Source organism: Salvia splendens, chromosome 4 (assembly GCF_004379255.2).
Source record: "Salvia splendens isolate huo1 chromosome 4, SspV2, whole genome shotgun sequence".
NCBI lineage: Eukaryota > Viridiplantae > Streptophyta > Magnoliopsida > Lamiales > Lamiaceae > Salvia > Salvia splendens.
In genome coordinates this window covers 36,913,037-36,925,205 of record NC_056035.1, presented here as the reverse complement: position 1 = coordinate 36,925,205, position 12,169 = coordinate 36,913,037, and the positions used below count along the sequence as shown (strand labels likewise).

The 12,169-nt window shown below is 46.8% G+C and overlaps 2 protein-coding genes across 2 annotated transcripts; both read left to right on the top strand.

Moving 5' to 3' along the window:
• The first annotated feature begins 131 nt into the window (after positions 1-131).
• Positions 132-2,592, top strand: LOC121801502 (ubiquitin-conjugating enzyme E2 32-like). Its single transcript, XM_042201005.1, has 5 exons — positions 132-383; positions 992-1,123; positions 1,228-1,312; positions 1,711-1,874; positions 1,947-2,592. Exons 1-5 carry the CDS (start codon positions 273-275, stop codon positions 2,346-2,348), a joined length of 894 nt encoding a protein of 297 aa, XP_042056939.1. The 5' UTR covers positions 132-272; the 3' UTR covers positions 2,349-2,592.
• Positions 2,593-4,152: 1,560 nt separating this feature from the next.
• LOC121801086 (F-box/kelch-repeat protein At3g23880-like) lies at positions 4,153-11,672 on the top strand. The gene is made up of 2 exons (XM_042200544.1): positions 4,153-5,257; positions 10,978-11,672. The coding sequence occupies exons 1-2, from the start codon at positions 4,315-4,317 to the stop codon at positions 11,295-11,297; spliced, it is 1,263 nt and encodes a 420-aa protein (XP_042056478.1). The 5' UTR covers positions 4,153-4,314; the 3' UTR covers positions 11,298-11,672.
• The last annotated feature ends 497 nt before the right edge of the window (positions 11,673-12,169 follow it).

The following is a 12,169-nucleotide window of genomic DNA, read 5'->3' as shown; positions in this document are numbered from 1 at the left end:
CATTGAGTCGTTGAAGTCAATATGGATAAATACTTATTAAATAGATGCGCGACTTCAGTTGAAACCGCAATGACTCGCACCGTAGAAAATGCAGTAAACACCCAATAAATATCCAACGCGTACGTCACGCGTCATCTGTTGTAAGGTGTTCCAATTTTTTTTATCTCATCAAACCAAACACACACACACACTCTGTATCCCAATCCCGAACATTTTCGCAAAAATTCTTCGTCTCTTAATTCGTGATAGGTGCGATCTGCCGTTGGAGATAGATGGCGGAGGATAAGTATAACCGGAAGAACCCCGCGGTGAAGAGGATTTTGCAGGAGGTGAAGGAAATGCAATCAAATCCTTCTGAAGATTTCGTCAGCCTTCCACTCGAGGTATTGAATCCCCTACTGAGGATTTAGTGTGTTCATTTTTCTTATTTGATTCGTTGAAAATTTACATTACGTATCCAGCTAGATTCTTTTCGTGGAGATGACTATTTTGTTTTATTTTGATTATTAGTTCGCTTTTAAATTTTGTTAGGAAAATATCCATCGAAAAAATAATACTATTCGATCCAATTATCTCCCCGTGAATTTCCGATGTCATCTCCAGCTAATTTCTCTCTGAGAATTACAATGTTTAGCGATTTCTGAATATGTCGCATTGATGAATTCTCCATAAGGATTATCCAATGGATAATTTATGGAGTAAAATTTATCGGTGGATTTTCCAATACGTTTTACGGCTTAGAAATATTTATTCATCAATTTCTTTTTACCTATTGATGATTCCTCGCTGCGAATATAACTTAATTTGATAATTGAAGTATACATTGTTTTAGGTCAGGAACAAGTGATTTGGTAAATTATAAGTCTCTTTTGATGGCATTATGAATACTTCTTCTTATCAATAGTTCATGATGCTGTGTTCAAAACTTGGTTGCTTGGCTATTTCGTTGTCCCAACTTTTGAAGTAACCCCCCATGTTTTTTTTTTGCCAGGAGAATATATTTGAATGGCAATTTGCTATTAGGGGGCCAAGAGACTCGGAGTTTGAGGGAGGAATATATCACGGCAGAATTCAGTTGCCTTCCGAGTACCCTTTTAAGCCGCCTTCGTTTATGTTATTAACGGTATTGGATCGATCATATGCTCAAGCAGCACACTTGAAGCAAATAATCTTCTGCTGCAGGGAACAACTTCTTTATTGTCTGACATCTTTTAATTTCTTTTCCAGCCAAATGGTCGATTCGAAACTCAGACCAAGATATGCTTGAGCATTTCAAATCATCACCCTGAGCACTGGCAGCCATCCTGGAGTGGTATGTTCATGATTAAGATATTTATGGTAGTTCAGAACTTCAGCTTGTGCATGAATTTATGTAACCATGTAGTGAAGCTCAGTTATTGAAAGCATCTTCTGACTGTAGCTTAGCAAGTTTATTTTGTGCTATCAGGTTTGAACTAGGATATTTGGATGCACAATTGTGTAAACTAGTCAAATTCAAATTATTTAGTTCATGGAACATTTATCTATTTGTGAAATAGTATGTGATATTTTCTGGGGACTTTTGCTGTGAGTCACAACTTCATATATTTGACGCATAAAGACATACTACTATCTTTCATGATGGTAAATTTATCAATTTGCAGATATTCACTGTCTATATTGACTATTGATTATATATGTGGAACTTACTTCTGTTTGAATCTCTTGCAGTTCGTACTGCATTGGTAGCACTAATCGCATTTATGCCTACCAGCCCAAATGGGGCTTTGGGATCCTTAGATTACCCAAAGGAAGAGAGGCGAGCTCTTGCAACTAAATCTCGTGAATCAGCTCCTAGATTCGGGTCTCCAGAACGACAAAAGCTGATTGATGAGGTATGCTTGCCCTAACCCATGTTCTTATATTTGTTCCATCATACATCTCTAAGTCAATGCTACATACATCAGATTCATGAATACATGCTGAGCAAAGCACAGTCGCTGCCTCAGAGCAACGTGAATTCTGAAGCACAACAAACAGACAGCGAAGAAATTCAGCAGATTCCCCAAGACATTGTAGAGGAAACTACAGAAGCCCCTTCCCACCAATCTGAAGAGAATGGAATCGTTGAAGAACCCAATGAAACTCCTTCTGAGGCAAATGTTTCACAGTCGTCAAGGCCAGTTCCTACCGCGCCCACAACTAGTGAGCAAGTGTTGCATAAGTCGGAAAATAGGGTTCATAAACCAGCAGCCGACCGTTTGTTCACACTGGCTGCTTTCGGGCTTACTATAGCTATAATAGCTCTCCTGTTGAAGAAGTTCTTGAAAGCTAATGGACATGGGGCCGTCTTCATGGATGAGTCGTAAATTTCGGGTAAATATATGATGGACATTCTTCGTGGTGCATATATGTTGGTGCATAAGCTGAAAGAGGAGGAAAGAGGGTCGTAAGTTTTATAAATGAGAACAATTGTAACTCTGATTCAACGAGTGTATATATTACATACACCTACATATGCTTCATGCTTAAGTGATTTATACATGAAAGCTAAAACTATTTGTAGAAGTTGAACAATTTCATTTGATTTAAAGTGAATTTTCTCCGAGAAAATTCTTTTTTTGTTCTAGGGAATTTTAAACATTCCATAAAAGGGGTATTTTGTTAAGTAATTCTCAAAAAGGGAGTGACGCATGACGTACATGCGTTTTTAATATAAGACGTATCTCGGTCATGCGTCGCTAAAAAACACGTTTTCTTTAAAGACGCGTGAGCGTCATGCGTTTTTTTAAGAGACGCATGTGCCACGTGTGTCTCTCAACACATAAAACTAGATTCTCCACTGCATGTGGTTGCTCCACCGCAACAGCATGTGGTTGCTCCATCAGCATGTGGAGGCGGCGGAGGAGGGGGAGAGGAGTAGTGCTGCTGCTGCTCGTCGGAATCGGAATGCTGACGCGGGAAGGGTAAGGGAAGAAGGCTTGATGGTGATGGTAGTGGCCGCCGGCGTCGATTGAATTGCCGAAGATTAAAAAAAACCCTAAAATGATTTAAAAAGTTTAGGGAGAGAGAGTGAGAGAGTTACGTAGGTGTTGAGTTGGCAGACGAAGCTGGAGAAGTTGTTGTGCTTGAAGTAGTTGGGGAGGAGGTCGCGGGTGAATTCCGGGGGGGGCGCCAGATGACGAAAGTAGTTTTATGTCGTTGAGAGACGCATGAACCACATGCGTCTCTTTGAAAAACGCATGAAACTCATGCGTCTTTTAAAAAAATGTGTTTTTTCAGTGACGCGTGACCGAGATACGTCTTACTTTAAAAACGCATGTCCGTCATGCATTACTCCCTTTGTGGGAATTACCCAACAAAATACCCCTTTTATGGAATGTTTAAAGTTCCCTAGAAAAAAAAAGAATTTTCTCGTTTTCTCCAGATGCGTAGTGTTGCGTCATGTTATGATTGCTTAAAACAGTTCTTCACCCTACGATAATTAGTTAATGTATTTTGATTAATTATGAATATTTGAAGACAATTTAGAAAAGTACTTGTGATTTGCTTGAAATAAAATGTGAATAAAATAAATTAATATAATTTTTCTTTAAGAGCACTTCATTCATACCATAGTAATGGAGTCATTTGCCCATTTTGATATGTTCTGTGGAATCATTTTCACTTTTAGTAAAAGTCTATTTTTTTCACTTACTTTATTTTTTCTCCTTCACTTTATATTTTTCATTTCCTACTTTATTATTTCTTTACATGACTAAAAGTTTTTAATTTGAGGGAGTACTAAACTGTACATTAAAATAAACTAATGTGATTATTTATAATAAAAATAAAATGAATTACTATCTTTTTTTCAAAATGAGAGAAAAGGTGTACCACATGAAAATTGGTTCCAATTCTACGCTCGTGCTTCCTCCGTTTCACTATAGTTGAGTCATTTTTCCATTTCGGGAAGTTTCTTCATAGTTGAGTCATTTCCATATATGGTAACTTTTTTCTCTTTCTTACTTTACTCTCTTTTACTTTATTCTCTCTACTTTATTCACTTTATACTTTATTCTCTCTACTTTTTCCTCTCTCTTACTTTTTTAACTATTTATTTAACATACCCAATATCTCTTTCTTAGACTATGTGCCCAAAAGTTCCGCCTCAACTTAGTGAAACAGAGGGAGTACTATGTTAGTATGTTACTGAACTGTGGACTTGGAATTCAAAGTCTTCTCCAATGATCCAATCAATCAAAACTGGACGATCCTTTCACTGCTAATTACCACTCAATTTTCTGAAATCAAACCCAGAGCAAAATCAATCTCATCAAACACTGAAATCTTGCCATGGAAGATCCCTCCATTGTGATTCCCAAGCTCCCAAACGACGTGATCATCGAAATTCTCACGAGGCTACCAGTAAAACCCCTCTTGAAATTCAAATGCGTCTGCAAATCATGGCGAGCCCTAATTTCCAGCACCCAATTCGTCGCAGCCCACCTCGAATTCTCAAAATCAGCTCCAAATCTCACTACACACAGACTCATTTTGAAGTATCGAGGTAATACTACGAAGCAGTGTTCAGTTAATTCCATACTGCACCAATCTGTTCCCGAAGCATTCGATTTGAGTTGCTCACTTATATCTGAGAGATATCGTTGGGTGGTGGGTTCTTGCAATGGTTTAGTTTGCCTGTTGATAGATAAAAAAGAAATGATTTTGTGGAACCCATCCACGGGAATATGCAAAAAACTGCCAGATTGCGGCGTGGAAATAAACGTTGGTGACTACTACTCCTATTATACTTCTGGTTTAGGTTATGATAAATCGAGTGATGATTATAAAGTGGTGGGGTTTTTCAATAACAATAGGGATTTATCTGAGGTGATGGTGCAAGTTTATAGTTTGAAGAATGATAAGTGGAAGAGGATCGAGAATTTCAAGGGGCGTTGGTCGATGGATGGTACAGCCACGTTTGCTAATGGGAAGCTCTATTGGATTGCTAATCAAGGTAATGAGTTGGAATCCGGTTGGGACATTTTGTCCGTTGATTTGGAGACGGAGGAGTATGAGATGCTGCAAGTGCCGAGCTATGTGAAGAGTGGCTATTACTCGAGGTTGGGAGGAGCGTGGGAGGGTGTTACGGACGTTCTCCGCAACGGCTCCGTGATCTTCCTTCTCGACGGAACAACGAGCAATTCCCACGACAAACTCGCGGAAACTGACCGAAACCTCGCTGATTTGGTGGACGTCTTCCCCAAAGCAACAAGAAACGTAAAGATAATTGCTTGTTTCACAAGATAGGTTTAGGGAAAATATTTCATTCATAAAAATAATGTGTTGATGAAATACCCTATTTTATACTAGAAACCCTAGGGCGGTTCGACGTATCCTAATTCATCCGGGAAAGAACCGCAAAGAAAACCCGAACGGGGCTTATAAATCAGGCCCGACTCAACAATAAGTAAATTAATGTTTCAAAAATACCAAAACATAAAAGGAAAGAAATAAAAAGGAAACAAAAAGAATCGGCTAATTCTTGAACTTGTTCGGCGCCTTGAGCTTGTCTCTCGGTCTCAAGGATCTCTTCGACACAATCAATTCGTCACTTCGGTCATTCACGCATTGCGTCGTGCTGTTCGGCTGCGTCGTGCTGCTCGGCTCCGGAAGCGCTGCGTCGTGCTGCTCGGCTGTTGTCGCCTCCAGCTCGGCATGCTCCAGCTCGGCATGCTCCAGCTCGGCATGATCCAGCTCGGCATGCGGCTCCGCTGTTGCGTCAGGTGTCGGGGGTCTCGTATCAACCCCCCCTCCGTTAAAAATCGCCTTGTCCACAAGGCGAACCCCCGGGAACTGCCTACCAATCGCCTCAATCGGCTCCCACGTTGGCGTGGACGCATCATCTTCCCACTGCACCAGGCATTGCTTCTCTGGTCGGCCCTCGCGCCAACTCACGCGTTCTTCCAGCAACGCTACTGGCCGTGCCACCGGCCTATTTCCAACGAACTCCGGGGGGAGTTTCACCCCGTCTACATCACCTTCCCCCGCCACAAACTCCCGCAATAGACTTACGTGGAACACATTGTGGATCCGACTTCCATCTGGGAGGCGCAATCTGTAGGCTACTGGGCCAACCCTCTCCAGCACTTCAAAAGGCCCATAGAACCTCGGGGCTAGCTTAGCCGATAGTGGCTTCGCAACCGAATGTTGTCGGTACGGTTGCAGCTTAAGCCAGACGATATCCCCGACCTCAAACTCGACGTGGCGACGGTGCCGGTTCGCCACGTCTGCCATACGCTGCTGAGCGCGCAAAAGGTTACGCCGGAGGGTGACCAACAACTCCCCTCGCTGCTTGATAATGTCTGCGACGTTAGGTGGTGTCTTTGCCGATGGAGGGGCTGCGACCAGGGATGGAGGCTCTCTCCCATACAAAGCGCGATACGGTGACGTGCCCAACCCGGAGTGGTGAAAACAATTGAGAGCGAGCTCCGCCCACGGGAGAAAATTTGTCCATTTCGAGGGCGTATCAGAAACAAACGCACGCAAATACTGCTCCAGACCCCGGTTACGGACCTCCGTCTGCCCGTCCGACTGCGGATGGTACGCCGTGGAGAAGTGAAGTTTGGTCCCACTCAACCGCATCATTTCCTCCCAGGTTGCATTAAGGAACACCGAGTCTCTATCCGAGACTAATGTCGTAGGGAAACCGTGGTGCCGCACCACTGTATTAACGAAAAGGTGCGCTACTCGGAGAGCGTCGAACTTGGTGGGGAGGGGGGCAAAGTGAGCATACTTTGAAAGCCTATCCACCACTACCATGATGACCGTATACCCGCGGGATTGTGGGAGCCCAGTGACGAAATCCATGGAGACATCTTCCCAAACTTGCGATGGGACCGGGAGTGGCTGCAATAAACCCGCTGGTTTGCGGGTCGAATATTTCGTGGATTGACACACCACACATTCATTAACAAATGTCACCACGTCCTTGCGCATTTTTGGCCAATAAAAACTACTTGCCAGAAGACGGAACGTCCTCTCGTGGCCCGGGTGTCCCGCCGACGGCGCACAATGGTGCTCTTTCAGCAATGTCCGCTTTGTCTTGGACTCCGTACTCACAAGCACCCTCCGATGATAATATATGAGGCCATCCGCCCACGTCAAATGAGGGGGGGCGTCACCAGACTTGATTTTCGACGTTAATTCGACCAAATCGGGCAGTGATGCGGTCTCCTCTTGCAGAACTCGCATTACATCCGGTACTGGTCGGGCCAGCGCAACGAGCAGCTGGTCGTCGGTTACTGTCGTCCGATCCTTGGCGCGAGGCGACTCCCTGGGGATACCGTCGGTCTGTCCCCCCGACGTGTCGTGTTGGCGGGACAAGGCGTCTGCTGCCTTATTTGTGATTCCACGTTTATATTCTATCACGAATTTGTACCCCATAAGTTTCCGGACATACAGCTGTTGGTCCGGTGTCTGCACTACCTGCTGCAGCAATTCTTTTAGACTCTTCTGATCAGTGCGAATAATGAACTCGCGCCCCAACAAATATTGTCGCCACTTTTGCACGGCCTCCACAATAGCATATAATTCCTTATGATATGTTGACGCTACTCTTATGCGAGGCCCCAATTTCTTACTAAAAAATGCAATCGGGTGGTCGAGCTGCATTAGTACCGCTCCAACTCCGACCTCACAAGCGTCCGTTTCCACGCAAAACGGCAAGGTGAAGTTCGGCAGTTGCAGGACCGGTGCTGAAGTCATTGCCGATTTCAAAGAGGCGAAAGCGGTCTCGGCCTCCGTGGACCACCGAAAAGCCTCTTTTTTTAGCAAGTCCGTCAAAGGGGCCGCTATCGTTGCGTAATGAGCGACGAAGCGACGATAATAGCCTGTCAGACCCAAGAAGCCCCGTAGCTGCTTTACAGTCGTCGGTGTGGGCCATGACGTCATTGCATCTATTTTAGCTGGGTCGGCCTTGAGTTTGCCGTCGTCAATGATGTGCCCCAAGTACTCCACAGACACACTACAAAATGAGCATTTGGAAAGCTTGACGAAAAAATTATTTGCGTGAAGGAGCTGCAGTACTGCTTTCAAATGGCGGCCATGCCGCTCGAGGGACGGGCTGTAAATCAGTATATCGTCGAAGAACACAATAACACACTGCCTGAGCAGCGGCTGAAAGATAGAATTCATCGCTGCCTGAAAGGTGGAAGGCGCGTTTGTAAGGCCGAACGGCATCACGAGAAACTCGAAATGGCCGTCATGAGTCCTGAAGGCCGTCTTAAAGATGTCATCCTCACTCATTCGAATCTGATGATACCCCGAGCGAAGATCCAATTTTGTAAAATACTTCGCACTGCCCAGCTCGTCAAACAATTCCTCTGCCGTAGGTATGGGAAAGTGATCCGGGACGGTTGCCTTATTGAGGGCGCGGTAATCGATACAAAAGCGAAACGTGCCGTCCTTCTTGCGGATCAACAATACCGGGGACGAGAAAGGGCTGCGACTGTGGCGGATGATACCCTGGTCCAACATATCGCGGACCTGCTTCTCAATTTCCGTTTTCTGGAAGTAGGGATACCTATAAGGTCGAATATTGATTGGCCGCGTCCCTGGTAAAAGATGAATCCGGTGATCGAACGAACGTGCCGGTGGGACGCCGCGGGGCTGCTCAAACACCGCCCGGTGCGCCGTCAATACCTCCAGTACCTCGGCTGGCAGGTCCTGCGGAAAAAACTCCATACTCTCGGCCTCCCCCGCCCCGGATGAGGTGTGGATTGGCACGATTTCATAGAATTCGTGGTCCGCCGGTTGCGTCGCTAGTGTGTACAACGAGTGAAGCGAAATCTGCTTCGGGCCCGGCATCAATCCTTGCAAAAACACCGTCCGACCCTCTTGAGTAAATTCCAGCGTTTTCCTGACAAAATCTGCCGACACTTTCCCTATGGATTCCAACCAGTGCATCCCTAATATCACCTCCGGCCCATGGTGGGCGAGAACATGCAGATCCACCACAAAGACACTACCCTGCAGAGCTAGCTTCGTGCCCCGCGAGATATGGGTACACAACAGGGATGCACCATTGCCCACGAGCACTCGAAAAGGTCTAATCGGAGTCAGTTCCAATTGTAGCCTCTCCGCAATCCTTGGGTGGAGGAAGTCTAGTGTCGCCCCTGTGTCTATCAATACCCGGACGGGAGTATCACCCAACGTCCCCTGGACAATAAACGGCTTGGAGCTCCCACGGCCATCCAAGGCGTGAAGGTGTGATAAGTCTGCAGTAATTAATTCCTCCTCCGGAACCTGCTCTCCGGCACCTGCCTCGTGCGGTTCGGCCCCCTCGTCATCCATATAGCAAAGCAACTTGACTTTACACACGTGGCCGGCGACCCACTTCTCGGGGCAATGATAACAGAGGCCGCGACGGGCACGCTCCGATTTCTCTGCATTCGACACCCTCACCGGGTATATCCGTGACTTGTCCACCTCCCGGACCAGCGAATCCTGTGGATGGGGCACGGCGGCCTGGTGAGAAACAGGGGTTGGAATGGCCCGTTGATCCTTGCCCTGCCATTTGTCGCCCGATAATTGAATATCCACTCCGACGCGGGAGGGTCGAAAAGCATAACTACATAATGTAAGCGCTCCGCCTCCGGAACCCGCTTGTGATCAAAATAGTATTGGACGCGAGAGATCCAATTCGGTGCGTCCACCCCATTAAAGTGAGGTGCGTCCATCTTCACGCCGGATGAATAATCCGCTCCCTGGCGGTTGAGGCGTTCCCGATTTAGGGGTGGATCCCAACAGGTAACCCCGCGCTCTTCGTACCCTTCATCGTCCCCCTCCTCGTGTCTCTGCGGTAGGTCCCAATTATCCCGACGGCGACCCGTTCTATACGCTGCATCGTCCCGACGCTGACCAGGACGGCTTCCTCGGCCTGGGAGCACTCCCTCCCCAAAACGATCTCCGCGGCCACCTCGATTAGGGCGACCACGACCCCGACTCTGCTGGCGGTAGGGGCGGTCATACTCCTCACGGCCGCTCCGACCATTCCCGCGGTAATCCTCCCACGAGTGGTCGGCTTCATCCCAATCGGGCTCGTGGCTCTCTACCTGCGGCGCCGGTCGTCGTTCCAAGTTGTCGACCCGACGATCCATCGTATCAAATCTCGCGTTCAACTGCGCAAACCCTAACGTGACTGGGTCGACGTGCGGTTGTCTCCCGTCGACGTCTCCTGGGTTCCTCTGCCGCGCAGGGCCCAATTGCAGCCCCGACGAGGTCCCTGCATGCGGAAATTCTCCCGCCATCGCTTACGTAGTCAAGAAGATGTTGAGTTATCGGGATGAAAGCACCAGATGTTACGGACGTTCTCCGCAACGGCTCCGTGATCTTCCTTCTCGACGGAACAACGAGCAATTCCCACGACAAACTCGCGGAAACTGACCGAAACCTCGCTGATTTGGTGGACGTCTTCCCCAAAGCAACAAGAAACGTAAAGATAATTGCTTGTTTCACAAGATAGGTTTAGGGAAAATATTTCATTCATAAAAATAATGTGTTGATGAAATACCCTATTTTATACTAGAAACCCTAGGGCGGTTCGACGTATCCTAATTCATCCGGGAAAGAACCGCAAAGAAAACCCGAACGGGGCTTATAAATCAGGCCCGACTCAACAATAAGTAAATTAATGTTTCAAAAATACCAAAACATAAAAGGAAAGAAATAAAAAGGAAACAAAAAGAATCGGCTAATTCTTGAACTTGTTCGGCGCCTTGAGCTTGTCTCTCGGTCTCAAGGATCTCTTCGACACAATCAATTCGTCACTTCGGTCATTCACGCATTGCGTCGTGCTGTTCGGCTGCGTCGTGCTGCTCGGCTCCGGAAGCGCTGCGTCGTGCTGCTCGGCTGTTGTCGCCTCCAGCTCGGCATGCTCCAGCTCGGCATGCTCCAGCTCGGCATGATCCAGCTCGGCATGCTCCAGCTCGGCATGCGGCTCCGCTGTTGCGTCAGGTGTCGGGGGTCTCGTATCAGAGGGGTCGTTGCACGTGCTGTGCAGCCATCTGGAGAGCACGGAGGTGTGGACCATGGATGTGGGAGGAGGGGATTGGACGAAGGTGGCTACAGTTCCCTATATTGATGATTTCTTGAAGTATAGTTATAAGAAAGCATCGTATGTGCTTAAGGATGGTCAGGTCCTGTTGCTTTGTGGTTCGACTTTTGTGATATATGATGCAGAGGATTGCTCGTTTAGGTATCCGGAGGTTAGGGACTCGGGTGAACTCGTTGGAGTCGGTGCTTATCTTGGAAGTTTAGTCTCACCGGTGGGATGATGGTGGTAGATGTTGTTTGTGGTTCGCGATTGCATTGCTGGAACGTGATTGCATTGCTGGAACGTTATATTTCTGTCTTGTTGCGATTGTAATTTACTACTGTATATAGCAAAATGGAATTCTCTCATCAGTAGTCTGTGAAGTCTTTTTGTAGCAAATGGTGAATTACTGACAATTGAGAGGAGAATTCCCAAGTGAAGTTAGATATTGTGATACAAGCCAACCTTCATCATCCACAACTGAGTATGAGCAGGAACAAGAGGAAGAGAGAAAGGGCGATGGATAGACAAGCAAGCGCGACTCGAGTACTCGTCCAATAAGACGTCCGCCTACAAATCTCCAAGACTATGTGTTACGGACTCAATTCCCACATCGGTTGTGAGAACAACTGATGTGGGGTATATAGACTAAATGAGCTCTCTCTCCTAACAGGCTAGTCTTTTGGGATGAGTTCTCCTGTTTGGTCTGTATCAATTGGTGCTTTCATTGAGAGCCCAAACGGCTCGGAGTGGTGGCCGGGCAGCGAAATCGCCGTGACCAACGAGTACGTTTGGGGCCGCTCGGAGTGGTGACCCACGGAGTGGTGGCCTGGCAAAGAATCAGCCGTGACCAACGTGGCCGTGACCAACGAGAACTCGGAGTGGTGGCCCACGGAGTGGTGGCCTGGCAAAGAACCAGCCGTGACCAACGTGGCCGTGACCAACGAGGACGTTGGCCCTTAAAGGAGGGTCGAATGTTACGGACTCAATTCCCACATCGGTTGTGAGAACAACTGATGTGGTGTATATAGACTAAATGAGCTCTCTCTCCTAACAGGCTAGTCTTTTGGGATGAGTTCTCTTGTTTGGTCTGTATCACTATGTTAGTCATTA